The 26,279-nt window shown below is 41.3% G+C and overlaps 1 protein-coding gene across 1 annotated transcript in view; it reads left to right on the forward strand.

Annotated features, from left to right (window-relative positions):
- The window catches only part of ACP3 (acid phosphatase 3), a 72,328-nt gene that overhangs the window by 9,336 nt on the left and 36,713 nt on the right, over positions 1–26,279 (forward strand). Inside the window, exons 2-8 of the mRNA XM_003420907.4 lie at positions 6,640–6,735; positions 9,731–9,817; positions 10,258–10,410; positions 16,531–16,629; positions 20,662–20,754; positions 22,507–22,639; positions 25,999–26,081. Coding sequence (XP_003420955.3) covers positions 6,640–6,735; positions 9,731–9,817; positions 10,258–10,410; positions 16,531–16,629; positions 20,662–20,754; positions 22,507–22,639; positions 25,999–26,081 — 744 coding nt within the window. The remainder of the gene's footprint in view (positions 1–6,639; positions 6,736–9,730; positions 9,818–10,257; positions 10,411–16,530; positions 16,630–20,661; positions 20,755–22,506; positions 22,640–25,998; positions 26,082–26,279) is intronic.

The following is a 26,279-nucleotide window of genomic DNA, read 5'->3' on the forward strand; positions in this document are numbered from 1 at the left end:
TTTCACTTATTGACTATCTTGTTATCTGACATTTCATATTCACAACAATAGTAAAAAATTTACTATCCAACTATATTGCAATTAATGACATAGTACATCTGGCAGTAACAAATGCCGAGGTGTGAGGCAAGAATTACTGTGGCTGTGATGGTTAAGGTTATGTGTCTACTTGGCTGGGCCATGATTCTCAGTGGTTTGGCAGTTATGCAATGGTGTAATTTGGCAGTTATGTAATGATGTAGTCATCCTCCATTTTGTGATCTGATGTGGTCATCCTTCATTATCACATAACCCCGATTTTTGTGTAACAACCTGGCCTTTGGAAACTAACCATGTCGATAAGTGAGGAGTGGGTGTATTGCCATCAGAAAAGTAAGTGTATAAGATAGCTAGCTAAATGTCTGAATAATATAATAATAACAAGTATAATAATAAAGACCATATACTGAGTGCATCCTGTGAGCCCAGTACTATGCTGATGGCTTTAAATCTCATGGTGCCCCTACCGGTAGATATGGATTATCTCATTCTACAGAGATGGAAATTGAGTCATGTGAAAGTTGAAGTTAAATCACTTTCCCAGGGTCACCGGGTTGTCAGTGACAAAGCCAGTGTTTGAACTCTGGCAGGGAAGATTACCCAATAAGCAAGGTATGCGTGAGCTTACTTACTAATCTGTAATGCACAATTTTACCTGCTTTTCACCACATGAAACGCATGTGAAATGTGCACACAGATTAGTAAGTAAACACAATTAAGTCCCTGTGTGCTTTCCTTACTGTAAGCCCATATGCACCTTGCTTACTGGTGAATCCGCCCCGAACCCAGGTCTATCCACCCCAAAGCCTAGATCTTTTCTGATATACACCTTCCACCCAATATAACCCACAGCTTTCCCTCCTTTCCTTTCTCATGGGGCTCTGCATTCTTCCCGGGCCCTGGGTAGAAGTCTCATTAGTGTGCCCTGCTTCTCTGTCTTCCTTACGGTGAGTGCAGGCCATATTCCCAGTCTGATTCCTTCCAGTCAGGCAGCTTTCCCGCTTACCTCTGAAGGGGCAGCCACTTGGATGACTCATTCTTCTCTGTCTGAATTATTTTACTTTTTTTTTTTTTTTAACCAGAGGATTTATTTCTCAATTCCTAAAACAAGAAAACAAAATAGGCTTTTGTTCCCACCAAGGTTTGTGCCTTGCGAGATTTTCACAATTTAAAGCACGCTCTAATAAAAGGCAGACTAGAGCTTAATGTCAACAGCCAAAATCCCTTCTCGGATTTCTAGAATCACCGGAAGTTTTATGAAGCATCTGAAATTCCAAACCTGAAAGGTCAGTATGATGGTTGATGACACTCCAGTCTAGCCCAGGGGCAGACTCTCTCTTCCAGAAACAAACGCACAAATGTAGGGCATCAAAGGGAAAAATAAGAGAACCAGAAAAAGGAACACACACAGCACGCCTTGCAATAAATAAGGATAAAAAGAAAAAGCCTTGAGAAATGAGAAGATTGAAAAGAAAGTCATAATCTACCTGGAGGAACTGGTCTAATCCAGGATTCATTTATTAAAACAAATCTTTTTGGTGTGCTTACTACGTGCCAGGCCCTGCTTTGGGGAGTTAGCAGAGCATGTGACAGCAAGGCTTCTACTTTCAAAGAGTTTATTGTGGGAGAGGGAGCCAGATATTTAAAAAATAAGTGAATTAAACAAAACATGAAAATATCAGGGATGAAAGTAAAATAGATGCGATAGAGACAGAGCAGGCGTTACTTTATATCAGGTGGTCAAGCGAGGTGGATCTGTAAAGGTTTTGTTTTTCAGCACAGACCTGAATGTAGTGATTGTGCCAGGAGGCAAACTGGAAGTGAAGGATATTTCAGGCAGACAGAACATCAAGGACAAAGGCCCTGAGTCTGGCCCTCAGAGTTAAGGTATCGGAACAGCAGGAGTGCCAGTGCGGCTGAAGCATGATTAGCAAGAGGGAGGATAAGGTAAGGTAAGGGCATCAAGGTGGGCAGAGGCCAGATCAGGCAGGGAAATCTGGACAGCTCACTTAATCTCTTTCAGCCTCGCTTTCCTTAAGTGCTCAGTGCAGCAATGGTGCCAACCTGTCCCCACGGTAGGGTTGTAAGAACTCAACAAGATAGCAAGGGAAGGAATTCTACAAACTATGCAGGGTTGAACAAATGTAAGGTGTTATATTTATCTTGAATGTATCCCTAATGCAATTACCACTAGCACTGCAAATAGTACTCCCACTAATATATTTTTTAGTTTCTAAAGGATATTATAAAGTCCCTGGGTGGAGCAAAGGAGCCCAAGTGGCACAGTGGTTAAAGCGACTGACTGCTAACCGAAACCACCAGCGGTTCTGCGGGAGAAAGATGTGGCAGTCTGCTTCCATAGCGATTTACAGCCTTGGAAACCCTACGGGGTTGCTATGGGGCAGAATTGACTCGAAGGTAGTAGGTTTGGTTTTTGGTCTGAGTGGTGCAAATGGTTAAAAGCTTGGCTGCTAACCGAAGAAGTAGAAGTTCTAGTCCACCCAGAGGTACCTCGGAAGAAAGGCCTGGCAATCTACTTCCAAAAAATCAGCCATTGAAAACCCTTATGGAGCACCATTCTACTCTGACACACGCATGGGGTTACCATGAGTCAGAATCGACCCAACAACAATTGGCTTTTGTTTGTTTTAAAGCATTTCATAAACTATGATTGCTGGGCTGAGAACAGAGATTATAAATTTGGCCGAGCAGCAGTGAAGAACATTGTCCTACCACAGACTTAAAAGAATGCCTAGGTATAGTCTGAGGGCTCCATTTTGAAAATGGCTCTGCTGGGATTTCCCTTTGTGTGTGTACACGCGCACACACACAGGCACACTTTAATTTCCAGCACAGGTGTGGGAGATGGTTTGTTAAGTGTTTCTGTGCACTCACAGCACGTTTGAGCCATTACTTTGGAAACCCTTATAACCTACTGAAATGAAGGGGATTTCAATTATTTCTGACCTATAAGGACAAAGTGAGCAAGCTGGCTCCAAGTCTCAGAATTATGTTCCGGGTGCTTACTCCTTAAAACATGCTCCTCTAAGGTGACCACACTTGTTTTCTCTCCCCAGGCCATTCAGTTAGTATAACCTCCATTTTATTTTTAAACACGGTACATAGTGGTGCCTTCAGGCTTCTTTCTTACCTTAAGCTTTGGTTTCTTTCTTTTTTTTTTTTTTAATTGTGTTTTAGGTGAAAGTTTACAGAAGAAACTAGCTTCTCATTAAACAATTAGTATATACATTGTTTTGCGACATTGGTTGCCAGCCCCACAACATGTCAACACTCTCCCCATCTTGACCTTGGGTTCCCTATTACTGGCTTTCCTGTTGCCTCCTGCCTTCTTGTCCTTGCCCCTTGGCTGGTGTGCCCCTTTAGTCTCTTTGTTTTATGGGCCTGTCTAACCTTTGTCTGGAAACCCTGGTGGCATAGTGGTTAAGTGTTGGGCTGCTAACCAAAAAGTCAGCAGTTGAAATCCACCAGGTACTCCTTGGAAACTCTGTGGGGCAGTTCTACTCTGTTCTATAGAGTCGCTCTGTGTCGGAACCGACTCAATGGCAATGGGTTTTTAACCTTTGTCTAAAGGGAGTGACTTCATTACTGATTAAGGTTTGGTTTCTTCTGATGCAAAACAAAGAAAGAAACAAACAAAAACCCTTCAAATCTTAGATAAAAAGAATACATGGAATATAGTTTAAACAGAAGCTCCAGGTCCCAGATTGTCTGGATTTAGGTGGTAGGAGTCTGAGGGATTTGTATGAGCATGGAGAAATGAACCTACTACCTGTGGTTAAGAATGTTGGCTTTGCAGAGGAGGCCAGAAGCTGGCCGAATGGACACGAAAATAGAGAGTGGAGAGAAGGAGTGTGTGTCTCCTTAGGGGGCGAGCAATTAGGAGTATACAGCAAGGTGTATATAAGTTTTGTATGAGGGGCTGACTTGATTTGTAAACTTTCACTTAAAGCACAATAAAATTTTTTTAAAAGTTGACTTTGGAGACACACAATGAATCCAAGCCCTACCAGTTACAAACTCTGCGACCTTGGGCAGGTCACTTAACTAAGGTCAATTTCCCGGTTTCCGAAATGGAAATAATAATAGTAACCGCCTTGTAGAATTGGTGAGAGGATTAAATGCATGAAAAACACTTAGCACAGTTTCTGGGACAAAGCGAGTGTTCAAACAATGTTGAGGAGCTATTGTTGTCGTTGTCATTGTAGGCTGGTAGGAAGCATTTTCATTTATTTTACTAGAATGTCTCTCTTCTGATTTCTCTTTGCCTAACTCAGTGGCTCTCAGCTGGGGGGTGATTTGGCCCCCACTGGACATTTAGCAATGTCTGGAGACATTTTTGTTGTTACGACTAGGGGGGATGCCACTGGCACCTAGGAGGTAGAGGCCAGCAATGCTGCTGAATGTCCTAAAACGCACAGGATAGCCCCCCACAATAAAGAATTATCTGATCCAAAATATCAGTAGTGCTGTGGTTGAGAAACCCTGAAAACTAAACAATGTAAGGGTTGTAATTGCCTGAAACCATGTAACTTTAGTAACTCATATCTGGGAAAGTATTTTACACAATTACTTGGGATCTGTTATAGGACCCTGGTTCGTGGCAACCCATGCACAACAGAACAAAATGGTGCCCATTTATGCTGCAGATTGGACCATTGTGATCCATAGGGTTTTCACTGGCTAATTTTCAGAAGGAGATCACCAGGCCTTTCTTCCTAGCCTGTCTTAGTCTAGAAGTTTGCTGAAACCTGTTCAGCAGCATAGCAACACCCAAACCTCCCCTGATGGATGAGTGGTGGCTGCACATGAGGCAAATTGACGGGGAATCAAACTGGGTCCCCCACACAGAAGGTGAGAATTCTACCGCTGAACTACCAATGCCAACCCAGGATCTAGAAAGTTTAAAATGTGTTTTGATTGTAGAAAGAAAAGCATTAGGGTTAGCCTTGATAATTCCTGATCTTGACCCAGTCACCTCTAGTGACTAACAGCTATAAATACTCACCAGAGAATACACAGCCATTCTTCCCTCCAGGAGGGGACCATTCATGGCAGTAATTCTTTATCTGACCAAAGTGGTTTCATGGGATCCACTGAGTCCTTGTGTCTCTGCTTTCTGCAGCTTGGTCTACTGAGGTTCTAAACCCTCATCAGTTTAGCGGACCAAAAGATCAGTTTTCCTCAGACACCAGAGACGCAGCTCAGGACTTAAAAACCGGCCCCACTTCCCTAGAATCTCACCTCAAGCATGACTAAAGTTGGAGACCGTTCCTTATTCAGTGTCTACTGAATTGTTTTACAGGATTTCAGAAGAGCAGCCTCTTGGCTTTATTGTCCAAATGAGCATCTTATCTAGGAAGCGTACGTGACAGGGGTGGGAAATCTCAGATGATGCAAGGTTGTGTAGCCCTCCTCCACATTAAAACATCTGCTGTAGACTTCGTCTTGCACTTGAGTGTTTTTCTTTCCTTATCTTTTGCTGATAAAATAGCTGTGTTTGGCTTGGCATTCAGCTCGGCATGTTAGAATCCAAGTACCAAGGTTTCAAAAGTTCATGCTACTCTCCCCAAAGAGCGTCTTCTTAAAGTATTGAGAATTAGCTTTTCTAGTCTCCCCACCCACAATTCCTTTACCTCTATTCCCCTAAAAACTAACAGATCATTGGCTCAAAATGGTTACCAAATCTTAGGTGCCTTTCTTCAAGATAAAACCTTGGTGGCGTAGCGGTTAAGAGTTTGGCTGCTAGCGAATAGGCCAGCAGTTCAAATCCCCCAGCTACTCCTTGGAAACCCTATGGGGCAGTTCTACTCTGTCCTATAGGCTTGCTATGAGTCCAAATCAACTCAACAGCCATGTTTTTTTTTTTCTTTAAGACAAGGAGCCCTGGTGGCACAGTGGCTAAAGCACTCAGTTGCTAACCAAAAGTTTGGTGGTTCGAACCCACCAGCCGCTCTGAGGAAGAAGGATGTGGCAGTCTGCTTCTGTAAAGATTTACAGCCTTGAAGTGCTATGAGGCAGTTCTCTTCTGTCCTACAGGGTCGCTATGAGTCCAAATCAACTCAATGACAGTGGGTTTTCTTTAAGACAAAATACTTGCAGTTAAAAGCCACTGTTTTATTACATGTAAAAAAAAAAAAATTAAAGCCATTACTGCTGTAGCCCTAATTAAGGGAGATATACTTCTCATCAGAGTTTGCAGTAATAAAGTGATCTTGCTAAGCTTTGTGTTTCTCCTTGCTCTATCTGACGTATCTGATCTCCGAGTATATCCATGCATATCTAATGGGTTAATCATCTTGATTCTTCTACTACCTAAAACACAGGGAAAGTGCTAGTGACCTTAGAACAGTGGTTCTTAACCTTAGATTTACCTGGTGAGGCTTAAAAATCCTGATACCCTGGTTGCACCCCAGACTAATTAAACCAAAATCTCTTGGGATGGGGCCCAGTCCTTGGTGTTTTTAAAGTCCCCAAGTCATTCCAATGGGCACCCAAGGCTGAGAAACAATAGTTTAGAAGAAACTCTATTATAATGTGCAGAAGAAATTTGACGCATTACCGTCTCACATCTATTTTCAGTTGTTTCGACATGGAGACCGAAGTCCCATTGAAACCTTTCCTAACGACCCCATTAAAGAATCCGAATGGCCACAAGGATTTGGCCAACTCACGAAGGTTGGTTGAATTTTCAGCTAAAAGTTTTTAAGTTTGTGGGGGAAATGTGCACAGAGTTGTTTGTTTCGCTATTTTTTTACTCAGTTGGCTTTATTAAAGCATAAATGATGTGCAAGGACAAAAGAGGAATATATGAGTTTAGAGATGCTGAAGACAGCCAAGAGATACTCACAAGCCAGCTTCACCGGTGCAAGTAAAAAATAGTTTTATAAACAATAAGGTGAATCAACAGGGCTGGGAAAACATGGTTCCTCTGGAAGTGCCAGTATCAGAATTTCATTTCTTGTCAGCTAGATAAACTGGAATTAGCCCTTCTGATGAGTGATCACGTAAACACAGGGATTCCCACCTACAGAGCACACACAAGGAGGAAGTGAGCTGGGTAAACAAGGCGTCTGCCACCACTGTTCCAGTATTTTCTTCTCTACCCGCCTTCACTTATAAGATTGGACAGCTCTTCTATTTGGAGCCACCAGGTCAAGCGCGTTGCTTCTGTCCTGTCCAAAGCACCGTTTCAACACATTAAGATAATGTCATAGAATGCTTAGAGCTGATGTTTCCAAAACTAGTGTTTTAATCTCGGCTAGACGTTGGAATTACTTGGAGTGCTTTAAGAAAAAATACCAGTGTCTGCCTTGGAGAGTCTTACTTAATTGGCCTAGTGTGTTTCTGGGCTTTGGAATTTTTAAAAGCTCCTCAATTTATCAGTTGATTCTAATGTGTAACCAAGGCTGAGAATTACTGCCCGAACTCGACCCGATGTTTCCTAGAGAAGGAAATAATCTCAAAAAACCTCTCTTTCGTAGAGCTCAGAGAGGTTATTTGAGGTCAGCATCTTCTGTCTTCTAGGTCACAGCTCTTTCCACTATAGCCTATCTAGCTTCCGGCATTTTGAATGAGAGAAGGGTTACAAAAATTCAGATTTGCTTCTTAGTATCTATGTCTCTTAGAGACTCCTGTTCCCTTGCTATGCTTTTCCAATAAGACAAAAAGATTCTTCTGGACTGTTGGGTTTGGATTCTCCTCCTGGGAGTCCTTGACTAGCCACCAAGTTTCTCTAAAGCAGTGTCCCTCAAACTCCCACATCCAAATGAATCACTTGGGGATCTTACTAAAATACAGGTTCTGATTCAGCACATTTCACGCCGGACCTGAGATTCTGCATTTCTAACAAACTCCCTGGTAATGCTGATGCTGCTGATACATGGACCACTCTTAATGTAACAAGGGTCTAGAGCTAAAATTACTGCCCTGGGCCAGGTACTTCCAACCCACATATCGACAAGATGTTGTCTATCTAGGTCAGTGATTCTCCAAGAGTGGTCCCCGGACCAGCCGCATCATCACCTGGGAACTTGTCAGAAATGTACATTCTTGGGCCCCAACCCAGACCTACTGAATCAGAAACTCTAGGGTTGGAGCCCAGCAATCTGTGTTTATGTGAACCCTCCAGGTGATTCTGTGCACATTAAAGTTTGAAAACCGCTGCTTGATACGGAAGAAGGAGCCCTGGGGTGCAGTGCTTAAGCACTCGGCTGCTAACCAAAAAGTCAGCAGTTCAAACCTACCGGCTGCTCCACAGGAGAAAGCTGTAGCAGTTTGCTCCTGTAAAGATTTACAGCCTAGGAAATCCTATGGGACTGTTCTACTCTGTCCTGTAGGGTCACTATGAGTCAGAATTGACTCAATGACAATGAGATTTTTTGGTTTTTATGCAAAAAAGAACTATTTCCTCAAAACTGAGCTGTAAGTTAGAACAGCAATTAGACCCAAAGTACCTGCTTCTTCAGCTACTCAGTTCATGCAGAAAGCCCACAAACCTCAAAACGCACCTTATTCCTTTACTGCCCACATCTCCATCCTAGATGGGCAGTGGTGACAGTGGTGGCCAGGCGTGACAAGCCAAATGAGTGAGTGCCACTGAGTGGCAGCCACAGTGACCATGTCCTCTGACTCCTGGAGCTCTGGCGAGGCTCTGGATTAAAGACAAACTTGAATGTAATGTTTCCCGAAGCGTGGTGCTCTATGACCTGCATCTGAATTTCTTGGGGCACTTGTTAAAATGCAGATTCCAGGGCCCCGCCCAGGATCTAATGAGCTGGAATCTCTAGGGGAGAGCTGACTAGTTTCATTTCAACAAGCACCCCCAGATAATTTTGCTGCTGATGCATAGTAAGGGTTTGAGGACCACTGAGCTAATGCATCGCTTCTTAGTGATTACTGCGCATCAGAACCACTCAGAGAGCTTGTTAGAAAAAGATTCCTCAGCTCCACCCCCCAAAGATTCTGGTTCAGTAGGCCAAGGCTGGGCCCCAAGGATTTGATTTCTAACAGGCTCTCAGGTAAAGCCACTACTGCTTGTCCACAGACCACACTTTGAGTATCAGACTCTAATTTTTTATGAGCCAAGCTTAAACTCTGAGGATAATAAAATGACTGTACCCAGAGGATTTTAAGATTCATTTAGTCAACTCTTATCAGATGGTTGAATTCTTGTACAAAAGAATGCTTTACTAACACAGATCTCACTACCACACCATTTACTTAGATCAGTCGCCACCTACTTATTAAGCACCTACTGTACGCAAGGTGGAAACCCTGGTGGTGTAGTCGTTAAGTGCTACGGCTGCTAACCAAAAGGTCGGCAGTTCGAATCCAGCAGGCGCTCATTGGAAACTCTATGGGGCAGTTCTGCTCTGTCCTCTAGGGTTGCTATGAGTCGGAATCGACTCGATGGCACTGGGTTTGGTTTTTTTCGGTATGTGCAAGGTGCTGTTAAGTGCTAATGAAGGTGAGTGACTTTTTTCAGGGAGACCTAACTAAACTTCAGAGCTCTTTTCTTGTTTTCATGTCAGCAGATGTTGTTATTATGGGGCTATTAGAGCACAGGTTGTTCATTCTTCATGTACAGTGAGGAGAGATGAGACAAATGTCTATGACAATTTAATTCATAGAGCCTACTTTCACTAACTTTTGTTTCCCCCCGCCCCCATAGGTGGGAATGAAGCAACATTACGAACTTGGAGAATATATGAGGAAAAGATATGAAAAATTCTTGAATGGGTCTTATAAACGTGAACAGGCAAGTTGGAGAGCTAAGAACTGGAACCTCAACCCTTGAAAGAATTTAACATAATGCTGCCTATGTGAAAAGTCCCTTGCCTGTTTTCCAAACAACTTATACAAAGCAGAAGTCTTGTTTATAAATAGTCTCCTTTTTATACAATTATTGTTTCTAAAAATTTATGAATATAAGTACAAAATTTTATGAAAATCTGTGCTAAATACCTCAGTTTGGCAAGTAGCCGACACTTAATTAGCTGCTTGTCAATTCAACTATTGCCCTCTTTTGTAACAAATTGCATCTTTTGTAACAGATATTGTGATCAAAGATGCTACCACAATGACTATCAATATTTTGGTGTGGTTGCCCTGCTGTTTTTCAAATACCCCATCAGCTCCATTAAAAAAAAAAACCCCAGTCCCTCTCAGTAAGCTTTTGCTTTGATTTTTCCGTTCTAGGTTTATATTCGAAGCACAGACATTGACCGAACTTTGATGAGTGCCATGTCAAACCTTGCAGCCCTGTTTCCCCCAGAGGGCATCAGCGTCTGGAATCCTAACCTACTCTGGCAGCCCATCCCAGTGCACACGGTGGCTACTTCTGAAGATCGAGTCAGTATACTGGGAAAACCAAGAGTCTCCATTTTTACACACAGACACAGACAGACAGACACACAGACGCACAGACAGACAGACACACAGACACAGACAGACACACAGACACACAGACAGACACAAACGCAGACAGACACACACACAGACACACACACACACGAGTCTCCCAGTGTTCTGCCTTCCGCTTCGCAGGCTATGCGTGCCCCACACAATCTTTTTCTCCCTGCATAATATACTCAAATCTGTCTTCCCACCTACCACATCTCCCCCCAGTGAAAATCCCCATTCCTAGGTAAAGAAGAAAGGAAGATTTGAGTACATAATTGCTGCCGTTGTAGGGTAAAAAAATCACAAAGTTTAGTAAAGCAAAAAGAAAGTTTTATTCAGAATGTGTTCAAAATGGCAAAAGTGGGAAACGGACAAGCGTGCTGCCAGAGCCATGTCTGCCCATGTTCAAGGAAATATTACAGAATAAGCAAAATTGGGAAAACAGACAAGCACGCTGCCGCAGCCATGTCTGCCCCAGTCCAAGGAATGTTACAGAACCATCAGTATAAACATTATAAATGGGCAGAATCATTGAGAGCTTCACCTTTTCACAAATTGGTTAGAAACTGTGATCCTACATTTTAAATTGTCTTTCTTAACAATCACTGGTACAGGTTTCAGTAACCACAGTCAGGAGGGTCTTCACTGACCCAACAAATTTTCTATTCGCTAAATGCTAATAGAAAAAGATAAGAGTGCAAAATCTGCAAAATCTTTTGTGTTCCGGTTGACTGGCTTACATGAAAGGTTCCCTAAAAGATATTTTCCAAGATTATCCTAGCTATTGTTTTTATACCTCAGGGCCCAGTTAATGTTGCCTTGTGAGTCCTTTGAGTCCCGCTCCAGCTGGGTCACATTCTCTATGCTCAAGGACAGGGAATAATGACTCCAATATTATTTCCTAAATCACTGCCCAACACTTTTTATACGTGTCATATTTACCTTTCATAACAACCTTGGATGGACAATATTATTGTTCTCTTTTTACAGCCAGCTCAACCAAAAATCAAACTCTCTGCCATCAAGTCGATTCTGACCCATAGTGAAGCTTTAGGACAGAGTAGAACTGCCCCATAGAGTTTCCAGGGCTGTAATCTTTATGGCAGCAGACTACCACATCTTTCTCTCATGGAGAGATGGTGGGTTCAAACCATCAACTTTTTGGTTAGCAGCAGAGTGCCCAAACAAAAGCCTGTTACCATCGAGTCAATTATGACTCATAGCGACCCTACAGGACAGAGAAGAACTGCCCCACAGGGTTTCCAAGGAGTGGCTGGTAGACTTGAACAGCCGACCTTCTGGTTAGCAGCCAAACTCTTAACCACTGTACCACCATGGCTTCGATAAGGGTCCAGAGAGGTTAAATAACAAAACTGGCCCAAAGTCACACAGCTGGTCAACATCACTACTGGGATTACAACCAGCCCTATCTGACTTCAGAGCAATTTTCTTTCCAATAAACTAATCCTTCTCAAACTTTGAGGAGCTGTGGTGACACAGTGGTTAAGTGCTTGGGTCCTAACTGAAAGGTCAATGGTTTGAACCCACCAGCTGCTCCATAGGAGAAAGATATGGCAGTTTGCTTCTGAAAAGATTATAGCCTTGAAAACTCTATGGGGTAGTTCTACTCTGTCCTGTAGGATCGCTATGAGTCGGAATCAACTTAACAGCAGTGGGTTTAGTTTGGGTTTTGGTCTTAAACTTTGCATATTAGAACCATCTGAGATTTTTTAAACTCTCAATGCCCAGAGTACAACCCATGACAAATCAGAATCTCTGGGGGTAGGACCCAGGCAACGGTACTTTAAAAGTAATCTCCCCCAGATGATACCAGTGGGCAGCCAAGTTTGAGAGCCCCTGGTGGCACAGTGGTTAAGAACTCGGCTGCCAATCAAAAGGTCGGCAGTTTGAATCCATCAGCTGCTCCTTGGAAACCCTATGGGGCAGTTCTACTCTGTCCTATTGAATTACTATGAGTCAGAATCGATTCGATGGCAAGGGGTTTGGTTTTTGGTTTACCATAAACCAATGTGACTAAATGAGGCTGTTTGAGAGAAATTCTCAAATTTATTTACTCTGAGTGGGAGTGAGTAAGAACTCTTTAGCCTTTCGAGAGAAAATTGTATTTTTAAAATAGTAATAAATAGTTTAATTAATCTCCCAAGTGTGGAACTTAATTCTATATGAAGGAAATAGTTAGGGACAAGGAATCTTTCTTAATTCGTTTGTAGTTACATCATAAATGTGACCCTCTCATCTCTCTCTGGGTGAGAGCGTGGCTACTGGACTTGGACTTTCTCGCTCAGTGACCTCTAGGGTAGGTTACTGCCCTCTTTGCCCTCCCAGTACTCCTAGAAATTTGACTTAATGGCTGCATCTGGGGACTTAGACGTATACCCCAAATACTTTTCAGAAACAATCTTATCTTGTCAATTTCATTATAGGTAAATATATTCCAATCAACTCTTCTGGTGTTTCCCACACAGGAGAATTTATTTGTGCCTCTTGCTTTCACAGAATCAGGAGTGAAGTATTATAATTATTAGTGTTCTTAGGAGGTTGTGAATATTTTTTTCCCAAAGGAAAAAATAAGGAAAACCATCAGTTTTGCCACAGCCTTTTCTGCAGAGATAAAGACTGGAGGACAGTTAGAGAACAGTAACACCAAATTTAGCCGATGTAAGTTTAACTCTTAGTCCTGAAAGGTAGTAATTAAGTTACATAGTAAAGAATATAGGTGCTATTAGAAGAGGGAAAGAAAAAGAAGGAGAGGGATAAGAGAGAGATTCACAAACAAGATTTTCTACTTCTGGCTCCCAGCCACCTACTCTCTAAGGTGGGGAAGGAAAAAACAAAAAACCTCAATCAAGAAATCTAACAAAATCAATCAGCCCAAGGGTACTGCCAGAGTTGTGTTAACCGCTGTGGAGAAAGTAAAAGAACTATGAGGCCAGGTGTCTTCCCTAATTTATATTCCATTTAATGAAAGGAGATTAGCTTGTGTGAAACCTGAAGAACACAACACAAGATGGTAGACAAGGATTTCAAGCACAAACTGGAAGTTCTGGAGGAATTCAGAGAATGAAACGTACCTGGAGCTATGGCAGGGAAGTCATTGAAGTCTTCGTGAAGAAAGAGGGAACTTGAACCAGACCTTGGAGGAGGAGAAGGAGGCAAATAGGAAAGGAGAAGAAGGCAATACAAAAACACAACCATGCAATGAATATGCAGGGTGCGTAGTCCTACTGTGTCCAGAGTTCATATTGAGAAATAATGAGACTAAATTGGATAATTATGTTGGGGCAAATTAGCACATCCAAGTTTTCACACCTGAAGGAAAACTTGGAACTAAAAGGCAGTGTAATGTTAGAAAGAGGGCTAGATTTGAAGTTAGAAAACCTAGGTCTGATAGCCAACTACCACTTCAGATGCCTGACCTTGAGCAACCTCTCTGCACCTCAGTTTCCTCTTCTGTAGAATCAGAACAGTGGTACCCACCTAACTTCATCACAAGAATTTGTGAAAAATCAAGCCGGTTAAAAAATGGAAAAGACATTATAAACTTTTGGACAGATCTTTAGGTGTTGATGCTATTTATATGCAGTCTGGCTGTCTTATTTTGGGGGTGAGAAAACGAAAATCCAGGAAGGCTGTGTAATTCATTAAAACCAAGGCCTTTTAGTGAACAGTCCTGTGCTTTTTCCATTAACAATATGATTTTCTATGGAAGAACTGGTGGCGTAGTGGTTAAGTGCAACGGCTGTTAACCAAGCGGTCAGCAGTTCGAATCCACCAGATGCTCCTTGGAAACCCTATGGGGCAGTTCTACTCTGTCCTATAGGGTAGCTATGAGTTGGAATCAACCCCACCGCAATGGGTTTGGTTTTGTCTTTTTTTTATGGAAGAACTTGAAAGCCATGCAAGCTTTCTGTTACGAGCAGAGCACATTACACTACCCAGGGACTGTAGTAACAATAGCTCATGTTTATCGGGCATTTACTATGTGCCAGGCCCATACTAAAACCTCTACCCTCACATCCTATGCTATCAACACAAACATCCTCTAAGATAAACCAAAACCAAACCCCTTCCTATCAAGTTGATTCCAACCCATAGCTACCCTATAGGGCAGAGTAGAACTGCCCCATAGGGTTTTCAAATGGCTGACTTTTTTTGGCTCGCATCCCCAAGATCTTTACCACTCCGCCACCAGGGCTCCTCCCCTAAGATAGGTAGTATTATTATTATTTTGATTTTGCAGGTGAGGCAACTGAGGCACAGAGTGAATAAAATATCTAGCCCAAGGACAACCAACTAGGAGGTGGTGAGCCAGGCTTCCTGTGTAGGCTCAAGGCTGAGTGCTGGGCCTGCCTCCTTACCCGCCTGAGCAGCCTACGTCCCTCTCTTGGTTGGTGATACCACTGTGTATTCAGTCATCTAGGCCAAAATACTTACAATTCTAGGCTCTTCCTACCCTCTCCTTCCCCAGTTCCAATTAGTCACTGAGCACTGTTGTTGTGTTCTTTTTGCAGAACATCTACCTGGATGCATTCATAATTTTTAATGTACGTTCAAAATTTGGGATTGAAAATCACATAGTATTGAAAGTTCTGCTATTGTATGGCTCCTGTGATGTTAAAAACAAAAACAGACAAATGACTAAATCAATACCCTGCAGGCCCCATGGAAGACCATCACATTTGAATGCAGGAACCCTTTTTTTTCTGCTTAATGAGAATCCAGTGCTAATTTCTCCACTCACTCCTTTGTTCTTTTTTTTTTCCCTGCTATGCATTATCTTTTATGCTGCATACATATACGTTCAGTGAATACTATGATAAACATTCTCATAGAATCTTCTAATGTTCCTTCATATCACAATTACAATTTTTAAATAATTTATTGTATTTTGTTTTTGTTAAGAATATACACAGCAAAACATATACCAACTCAACAGTTTCTACAGGTACAATTCAGTGACATTGATTACATTCTTCGAGTTGTGCAACCCTTCTCGCCCCTAGGTACTGTTGATTTTACCTTTGACAGTCACTTAAGCCCCTCCCCACCCCTGCACTGTCGGTGCTACCACCTTCCAAGTGGCCTCCCAGGTTCCACCCCTCACACCCCTCTTCCCACTCTGCCCAGGACAGCCTAAAACAAAGTCTAGTAGGTCACTCTGCCTCGAATGCCTTTAGGGTAAACTCCAAGTCAGGTAGTCATATTCACCAAAGGGCTGGAAACACAGGACTGGCCATGATGGAAAGTAAAAGCAGCAAAACGAAGTTGGCATCGATAGCCTGTAGGTTACAGTTAAAACTAGGAAAGATGGTCAAATTTAAACTCATTTTAGGATAGTCACTTAGTTCTCACAATACGTTTTTAAATACATTCTTACCTGTATTTAGTAAGCACCCTTATTAAAAGAAGTCTGCAAGGGGATGGGTTAGCTGACTTAATATTCTTTCGGGACCTCTAATTTACTGCTCTCGTTACACCTGTGTGTGTGCATGGCCAGCCAGTGCCAGGAATGAAAGGGGGTGGGGAAGGGAGCAAGACTAACTTATCATTTCACATAGAAAGCCAAGAAATGTGAACATTTACCAACAGCACAGTTCTATTTAGCGAAGTCCACAAAAAACATACAAATCCTACTTTTTAAGACTTAGGGGAAAAAAAAGTTGCCATTGAACCAACTCCCAACTCATGGTGACCGTGCGTGTGTCAGAGCAGAGCTGCTTCAGACGGTTTACAATGACTCATTTCTTCAGAAGTAGATCTCCAGGCCTTTCTTCCAAAGTGCCTCTGGGTGGACTCAAACCACCAACCTTTTGGTTAGCAGCTGAGCACATTAACCGTTTGCACCACCAAGGACTCAATTTTAAGACTTGCAAACCGTTCATGTCTTTTCTCCAATTTTAGAATTTCCCTTTATCTCAAATCACATTTGAATCTTTTATTCATATCGGTTTAGACTTTGGACTTAACAAAGCTTAAAACATGGCTGCAGTTTCTTTAGCCAAGTTCTTTTGACTAATGAAGGTATTTTTATTTTTGTTTTGTCCTTAGTTGCTGCTCCTGCCTTTCCAGCACTGCCCTCGTTTTCAAGAACTTAAGAAGGAGACTTTGAAATCAGAGGAATTCCAGAAGAGGCTTCATCCTTATAAGGTTAAAAGATAGTGTTATTTTGCTGGTGCACAGGGGAGTGTGAAAGCCAAGCCAAAGAGCGAAGCTCCAGCTTCTTAAAAGCATAGGATGAATATGTCTGTCTGTGGTGGGTTAGAGGAATGGGTTAGACTCTTTCACGACGGTCAGACATCATGACATGCGTGGCCACAGACCTTTTAGAATTCTGCATCCATGTCCCTGAGAGACACCAGGTTAAATGACCAGCTGGATCAACATAGATACATGTCTAAACTCACCGGCCTTACTAAGGCTCAGGGCTGGGACAATTGTCTTTGCACATAAATGATAGTCTTTTTATCTCTATGTTTCCAATTTATAAAATCCTCCTTTTCAAGGTGTACAAAAGATCTTTGCACTATCAAAAGTAATATTTTGAATCAGTAATACACAGTTCAAAAATCAGAAAATATAGAAAGAAATATAGTGGAAAGTCTTTTAGTGACCCAACAGGTAACCACTGGAATTATTTTCTTATGTAATCTTCCGGTTCCTTCATACATATACAAGCAAATATGAATACACCCACTCCTCACTTATTGACATGGTTAGGTTCCAAAGACCAGGTCATGATGTGAAAATCAGCATTATGGGAAAATGGAAGATGACCACATCAGATCACAAAATGGAGGATGACTATTTCATTACATAAGTGCTGAATTACATAACTGTATAACTGCCTAACCACTGAGAATCATGTCCCAGCCAAGTTGACATAAAACCTTAACTGTCACAGCCAGCATTACTCTTCACCTGTACCTTGTTGTTAGTTACTACCAGGCGTACGTCATTAATGTGCAAAATGGGTAGTAGATTTTTTACCGTTGTAAATGCAAAACATCAGATAACAATACTTGATAAGTGAGGAGTAGTTGTGTGCCATTCTGATAGTTTCCTTTGGTACACAAAAGTGGCATGCTGTTTACAAGGTTGGGCACCTTTTTGTTCATTTAACAAAATATCTGCACATAAAGAATTTTCTCATCCTTTTTGCTTTATTTTACAACTGGATAGTGCTAGAATTTACAGATGTACTTTAATTTATTTGACCAGCCCTTATTGATGGATATTTGGGTCTTCCCAATCTTTTATTTTTACAAAAAGGTTATGATGAATAACCTTGTGCAGCTGAATAATTTCTCAAGAATATCTGTGGGATAATATCACAGAAGTGGAAATTCCAGGTCAACTTGAAATATCAAATTACCCTCCAAAGAGGTTATTCCAATTCCTACTCCCATCAGCTCTGCACATGAGTGCTGTTTCTCCATAGGTTTTTCAACAGTGTGTAGACCATTTGGGAGAAATTTGCTAATCTGATAAGTAAGCCAGTATCACTAAAGTGCCCCTTTTAAAATCAGGAACAAGACAAGGAAGCCCACCATCATCACTATTATAAAATACTGTGCTATTGTACACTTACCTTATGATGAGTACAATTGAGTGTCTTCGTCTGGTTAAATGACATTTGTAATTCTTTTCTGTTCAGATCCCTTGATCATTTTTCTATTGGATTATTGGCTTTCTTTTTTCCATAAATTATTAGGAGCTTTCTGTCTCTCTATTTTTTCCTATATGTATTTTAACATCTTTGCCTGATATGAATGGCAATTTTTTTAATTGTTTGCCTGTTGACTTTGATTATGGTGTTTTTTGCCATGTAGTTGAAGTGTCAGGATAGCCTTACACAGCTTCTGTATTTTGAGTTATATTTAGAAAAGCCTTCTCCACTCCTCTGCCTCGAAAGAAAATTACAATCCTTTCTTCTAACTCTACTGTAGCTTCATTTCTACATTTATGTCTTGAATGCATTTGCAGTTTATCCTGGTATTAGGTATAAGGCATCCTGCTTACTTTTTTCTCACAGATTACTAATTGTCCTATCACTGTTTATTGAGTAGTTCATCAGTTTCCCCTAATTTGAGCTATTATATGTTAAAATTCCCATATATATGAGATCTATTTCCGGACTTTTTATTCTATAAAATTGTTATTTCATCAGCCAAAACCATGCTGTTTTTATTATTAGGACTGTATAATATGCTTTAATATTGGAAGGATTGGTCCTCCCTCGTTGCTCTACTTTCTCAGAATTTTCATTGCCCTAGTGGCACAGTGGTTAAGCGTATGGCTGCTAACCAAAAGGCTGGCAGTTCGAATCCACCAGCTGCTCCTTGGAAACCCTATGGAGCAGCTCTGCTCTGTCCTGTAGGGTTGCTATGAGTCGGAATCGACTCAATGGCAGCTCATATTTTTATTTTCTTTGTGACATTAGAAACAGCTCACCTAGTTCCAAAATTATTTTTTTTAATCTTTTTAGCATTTTTATTGAGATCATATTACATTTATAAATTACTTAGGAGGACTTTGCGGCTTTTCAATGTTGAGTCTTCCTTTCCAATAACATTGTCCATTTCCCTGTTTGTTCTTATCTTCAAGATTATTTCAGGGTTTTCTTCACATAGGTCTTTACGTTTCATGTAAAATCTGTTCCAGGTTTACAATATGTGCAAACGATAATGGTTTTACCTCTATTTTTGCAGTATTTATCCCTCTAATTTCTTTCTTCTGCCTGCTTGCTTTAGCCAGCACTTACAGTACAATGTTATATAATAGTGTTGGTAGTGAGTATCCTGGTCGTATTCCTGATTTTAGAAGGAACGTTACTAGTCTTTCCCTTTTAAACATTCTGGTTCTAGAGCCAAGATAGGTATATTTTTATCAAGTTAAGAAAGTGTTCATCTCTCCTATTTTCTTGAGTTTTTTTTTTTTTAATCAATGATAGTAGTTTAATTCTTTGAAAGATCTTTTTAACATTTTTTGGATATAATCAAGTTATTTTTCTCCTTGAATCAACTATTAAGATTAATTATACTTAGATTTATTAATATTGAACTGCCTTTGCGTGTTTTACAATAAACTCCTTTCTTTTCACGTACTATTGGATTATTTAAGTAATAATTTATTTAGTTCTTTTGCACTGATATTCACAAGCAACACTGGCCTATGGCTTTCTTTCCTAGCCAATCTTCATCAGTAGCAATATTATGCTTAATTCATTCTTTTTAATGGAAGTCCCCCCCCCCCCCCATTTCTATGCTCCAGTACATTTAAAATAACATTTGAATAATTTACTCTTTAAAAGCTTGGCAGAATTCCTCCATGAAATCATCTGGCCCTGGGGTTTGGTTTTGTTTTGGGGGGTGGGGGTGGGGAGGAGCTCTTTAACAATTATTCATAAAATTTATTCTATAGAAATTGATCTATTTATCTCTCGGGATTAATACTGGAAAATTATTTTTTTCCTAGAAGATAGTCCACTTGCTTCAGATGAGTAATATCTTCCAAAAGTCTTCCTAAAATTTGCTGCCATGAATAGTTGAGTCAGACAGCTGCACATTGGGTCTCATCCTTGCGAAAATTCAAGAATAATACAGAACCTAGCAGGGTGTTTGCATCCCAATCAGATTTCACATTTCTAGCCAGATACCCAGATGCTGTTTCTATTGTGTTTTCCGGGGCTGAGACACACCTTCCTCTCTCATGGCACCCGCTCATTTACACGTGAGCTACACTCTACCTACTTCCAAAAGGAATTGGCAGCAGTGTGCTTCCATTGGTTCAAGGACAAATCAGGAACACTTGGTAGTGAGCCAGCATTGGTCACTATTTTTAAGGTAATAATGAGAAATGATCAATTAGTGTGTTTAAAGTTTGGCTGGCATTATCACAGTCTATATCCCTGGTGCACTTTTCTATGAAGAACAGTGGTTCTTAAAGGGGGCAATTTTGCCACCCAGGGAACATTTTGTAATATCTGGAGACATTTTCGGTTGCCGCAACTGGCAGCTTGATCCTGGCATCTAGTGGGTAGAGACCAGGGATACTGCTAAACATCCTATAATGTACAGGACAGCCCCCCGCAACAAAGAATTATCCAACCCAAAATGTCAAAAGTGCTGAAGTTGAGAATCCCTGATGTGGAAAAAATCTTCCCCTCTGTGTGTGTTTCAGGATTTTATAGAAACCTTGCCAAAACTTTCAGGATACCAGGATCAGGACCTTTTGGGAATTTGGAGTACAGTCTATGACCCTTTATTCTGTGAGGTAAAGAAAAAAAATATCAATTTGCAATCTTTATGATTTATACCTATTTGAAACAGATAAATGCATTTTCATTTTTTTTTTGCAGATGTATTATTCTTCCTTTGACATTGAAACATAACTCAAGACTTCTTTATGTTAACTTGAAAATCCTAACTTCTCTTTGCTATTATTTATGTTTTCACTCTTTAGAAACTTTTTTTCTTGCATGCTTTGGCACTTTCTTTTTCAGTCAGGAATATTGGACTCCTGTCATGGGTTTTGGGTTTTAAAGAAAAAAAGCAACGTTTTTGTATACAGAAAGGGGGGGAAAAATTACTTAATTTTTGGAAATATCAGTTAGCAAGCCAACTATAAGCCAGGCTAGTGAAGTTGGCTTATTAGTAAAGGATCGCTTCCTTGCTGGGCTGTGAAGTTGGCTTATTAGTAAAGGATCGCTTCCTTGCTGGGCTGTGAAGTTGGCTTATTAGTAAAGGATTGCTTCCTTGCTGGGCTATGCCTACGAAATAATCTTTGTAGCTAGATTCATTACTATTTTGTTTTTCAAGATTATGTGGTGTTTTTCATTCACCATGCTCCACCTTCTGGCCAAAAGGAGTACTCCATATTCTTGTTTCCAACCAGTTCACTAAATTCTGGGACTAAATCCTGACTGCAAATGTTTGACTGCCCAAATCCTAGCTACTCATCCTCCTCTGATGTCGAGGTCATGAATGTCTGGGCCAGTGAGTAATTTCATAGCTCTTTCTCAATAACAGGTGACACAGTTTGTCCCCCCTCCATGAAAGAGTTAATTAGCCCAAGCACATGCTACTTAGAGTTTCACTTCATCGTCAGCATTTGTTTCAGTGGTTTGTTTGTCTTATAAAAAAGTCTTCAATGGAGACAAGATCCTGTATTTTGGCTCCCACCCCACTCATTTCCTCTGTCAATCACTTCACTTTGGTCTCCTCTTTCATGAACTGTCTCTCAATCTTACCTTTGAAACTGGGGGAATCCTAATCAACTCTCTGTGTTGTTGTCATGGTTTTGCGCCATCGAGTCAATTCCAACTCATAGTGACCCTAAAGGACAGAGTAGAACTGCCCCATTGGGTTTCCAAGGAGTGGCTGGTGGATTCAAACTGCCAACCTTTTGGTTAGCAGCCAAGCTCTTAACCACTTCACCATCAAGTGTCCATAGCTGGTAATAAATATTGGCACAGTATCTCCACCTGCCCTGCTGTACAGCTTTTTCATCCATTTGGCAAATATTCATTCACCAAGTGCCTACTGCACGCAAGGTGCAGAGTTCCCCAAAGAGTCTGAGCCAGAACCTGATGGGGACGGGAGGCCTTCCCCGGCTGGCCTCTCAGGCAGCTCATCCCATTTTTAAGGAAGCATTGTCGAACCCTGGTAAGCTTATTCTTTGCCAGATTTTACTTTCCACACAGGTTGATGAAAGATTTCTAAATCTTTCATGAAGGAACGAGGTACATTGTTACTGTTCTGAGCACATTCATACTCTGCAAAATATCAGTCACTCGTTCATCAAGAGTTAAGTCAAAGCTATTGACTTGGTAGGAAGGGACAAGTTAGTTTTTCTTCTGAGAATCAGCATCATGACTTATCACAATATAAAGTTATCCTAGAAAGAAATAGTAAGACAAGGAAGGCTAGACCCAGTAGCTCCTGTGGGGTGAAGAGGATAAAAAGTCAACAAAGGGGGCAGCCAGAAATAAAAAATACATGCATGTTTTCTTTTTTGTTGTTAAAGAGAACTCACAACTTCACTTTGCCCTCCTGGGCTACTGAGGATACCATGACTAAGCTGAGAGAATTATCGGAATTATCCATCCTGTCCCTCTATGGAATTTACAAGCAGAAAGAGAAATCTAGACTCCAGGGGGGTAAGTGTGAAATAAATGAGAAGAGCGTATTAGGTTTGTGGTTGGGAGATCTAGGTCTGAGCCCTAGTCCTACCGCCAATCACTTGATCTCTCTTGCACCAGTTTCCATTCTGCAAAATGGGAATAATAATGACACCTACTTTTTAAGGCTGTGGTAGGATTAAAATGAATTAATGTATGTAAAAAAAAAAATTACTCAGCAGGATACAGACCGTGTGTGAGGTCAAGAGTCCAGAAGGAAGTCAATCTCATGAACTAAACCAACAAAGGAGACAGATGGTAGCAGGGGTGCCTTGTTGGCTGTAATTCCTGCTCCACCAGGTGTCAGCACTGTGACCCAAACCCAAGCCCCATCAGATGGTGGATATAAACTTCGGACTTATAGCCTCCAACCTAGTCATGACGGGCTCAAGAGTCAAGCCTCTCAATCTAGCCCCTGTCCTCTCTACTCAAACTGCAATTCCTGGGCACCAGCAGCATCGCCTAGCAGCTTGTTAGAAATGCAGACTCTCAGGTGCCACCTGAGACCAGCTGAATCAAAGTCTGCATTTTAATAAAATCCTAAGGTGCCTTGTAAGTACATTCAAGTGTGAGAAGCCCTTCTCTAGATGTAAGAGATAGTGAAGAAACTGGCAGGGAAAGCCAGGCAGGAGTCAATAATCTAATGATAGATTCAAGGGGTGTGTGTGAATGAGAAACGAGGTTTATAACAGCAGCTTGCTTGTGTTCCTTCTTTTTTCTTCCTTTGGTTACTAGAAGATTGCATCTGGAGGAAGTCACTTCCCCTCTCTGGGTCCCAGTTTCCCTGTCTGATGAGTGGATAAGTAGATTCTTTCCTGGTCTTGGGTTCTAAAGGCTGGTGCTTGTGGAAGGCACCTGGCTTACTTTCTGGAGGAATTCCAGTGTGATTGATAAGCCAGGAAATTGTTTGCTAAGTGGTTTCCTGCCAAAACACAAGCCCAGCCTACTGTGCAGATCTGAGTAGGCGAGAGAGATTTATTAACTACGTGCTTGTCTAATGACAATGCAGCTGAACACAGCCCTGCACAGAAAACATGTATTGACAGGGTGACACAGAGTCACGTGGGACCATCAGGACTTTGACCTTTACCAAAACTTCTGTTCTACCAGCTGCTTTCATGGGTAACACTGTCCAGAAAGATTCTGCCAACACTTAAAACCCACCCCTGGCCATCGAGTTGATTCCAACTCATAGCAACCCTGTAGGACAGAGTAGAACTGCTACATAGGGTTTCCAAGGCTGTAATCTTTAAGGGAGAAGATTGCCGTGTCTTTTTCCCAATCCAATGCATACACACCAAGAAAATCCCTAAGACTGATTTAGGAATATACAACTGGTCATATCAGTGTTAATAGAGCCCTCTTCTGGCTTTATAAAGATCAGGGATTGAGAAACTGCAGCCTACAGAGCAAATCCAGTCCACCGTCCATTTTTTGTAAATAATGTTTTGTTGAAAAGCAGCCACAAACATTCATTTACCCATTGTCTATGACTGCTTTCACCTTACCAACAGCAGAGCTGAGTAGCTGGGACCGACAGACCTTATTAGCCTGGGAATCCAAAGATATTTACCATGTGGTTCTTTAACAGGAAAAATGTGCTGACTCCTGCTATAGCCCAACAGTGAGGAAAGTAAGGTTTATGCTATAAGATCAATGGTACTTGATCTAAATTATACACATTTAATAAGGAATGCAACAGAAAACATAGGTGCTAGCTTTATGCTACAGTGTAGTCTAATGATCAAGAGTAAGGGTTTTAAAGTCAGACATGCTGGGTTCAAATCTCAGCTTCTCTGCATACAAGTTGTATAATCTTATTACAAGTTCCAGAGCTTTCTCTGAAACTCGCTTCCACCTATAAAACAGAATTATTGGCATGCCAGAGCCTGGGGATAATTACACTCACCCCCAGTTACTGGTACAAGAAGGACAATCACCCCAGAACCAAGAGTTGACACTATTATGGAGGCTGCAGTCTACCCAAAAATGCCCCTATTGAAGGGGAGAAGTTGCTGATTGCAGAAGAGTTGTAACAACTTGCAGAAACTTGGCCACAGAGCTTAGTGCCAATGTGTTATAAAGGTCAAGCTAAATGTCCCTAAAGGTCTCCAGAGGGCAACCCTATCTGTGACTGAGAGATTGAACCAGTTAAGGATGTGGTGTCCAGCTTCTTCCATTCACCTCTGAGGAAATCCCAGCATCTATAGAAGGGACAAATCACTGCCCTCTTTAATTAACCATTTATTGTGCTTATTCGTATACAGACTTGTGCCTTCCTACTATTTCATGAGTTTTTGAGTTCAGGGACCATGTCTGATTCATCTAGCATACTGTCTGGAACATTATAGCTGTTCAATGTGATTGCAAGTAGACCACAGAGTCTTGAATTATAGTCAGCCTGTAACATCGATACCCTATTCATTATGAAAAAAACTGGTCATCTTCAAGCCAAGAGAGAACATGCACAGCAGAGATACCATGAAACAATAAGTCAGAGTTTTAGGTGATGGTTGTGAAAGTCCCTGAGACCACATGTCCTCAAAACAGCATCCAGCATCATGAGGTGTTCCACAGCCTTCAGGTGTCTGTAAACAGGATGGAGGCCATGAATCACGCATCAGCCTTTCATCATCTCAAGAGCAAGAACAGTTGGCTCTTTGGATGTGAAGGGCAAAATGTCTCCACTGGAGACAGATGGAGTCCTCACCTGAAACCTAAAGATCCTGGTTCTCCCCCTAGTAGTAACACCCTAGTAACCTGGAGAAACTGTCCACAGAACACAGTCCTTGCCCTGTACAGACATCCAGAGAGCTGCTTTCCCCCACGGTCTCTCACAAGTCTGATGGCCAGAGAATGGAAGTGAGAAGACAGAGAAGTACACAACATGCTGTCACCTCATGTCTGCACTTCAGAAGATCACTGAAGGACGACTGTCTTTTATGACCTGAAAGGGAAAAAAAAAAATTAAAAATTTTCTAAGTTTTTCGGTCTCTTAACTTGAGCTTTAATGCAACCTGGTATAGTAGAGTTCTAGTTTACCAATTCAGTTCTCATTACCCAGCATGTGACCTTGGGCATATCACTTAATGTCTCTAAGCTCCAATTTCCTCACCTATAAATAGAGATTAGAAGTTAGGATTCAGGAAAATAATGTATCTAAATGACATTGCCTAGCACACAGCAGATACTTAACCAAAATTAGTTCTTTCCCTTTCTTTTTAAGTCATGAGGGTTATGTCAGGGAGATTCCCCAATTATGAACCAACAAAAAGCTCATGAACTAGAATATACAGCTGTGTTTGGTTCAGCTCCATTGTCAATTTATCTTCTTTAAGGTGCCCTGGTCAATGAAATACTCAAAAACATGAAGACTGCAACTCACCCATCAAACCACAGAAAACTTATCATGTATTCAGCAGTAAGTATTTTTGTCTTTATTCAACATCCATTTGTTCAAGTGTGTGATCTCTTTGAGGATGGGGATCTCATCTTTGTCTTCATTTCCTCATTGCCCAGTAGATGGTAGGCAGCTGTTGAAAGCGTTTGGAATTAAACACGTAATTCTGGCCCTTAAGGAATTTACACTCTAATACTGACAAGAAGGCAAGCAAACACA

The sequence above is a fragment of the Loxodonta africana genome, chromosome 27 (assembly GCF_030014295.1).
Source record: "Loxodonta africana isolate mLoxAfr1 chromosome 27, mLoxAfr1.hap2, whole genome shotgun sequence".
Taxonomy (NCBI): domain Eukaryota; kingdom Metazoa; phylum Chordata; class Mammalia; order Proboscidea; family Elephantidae; genus Loxodonta; species Loxodonta africana.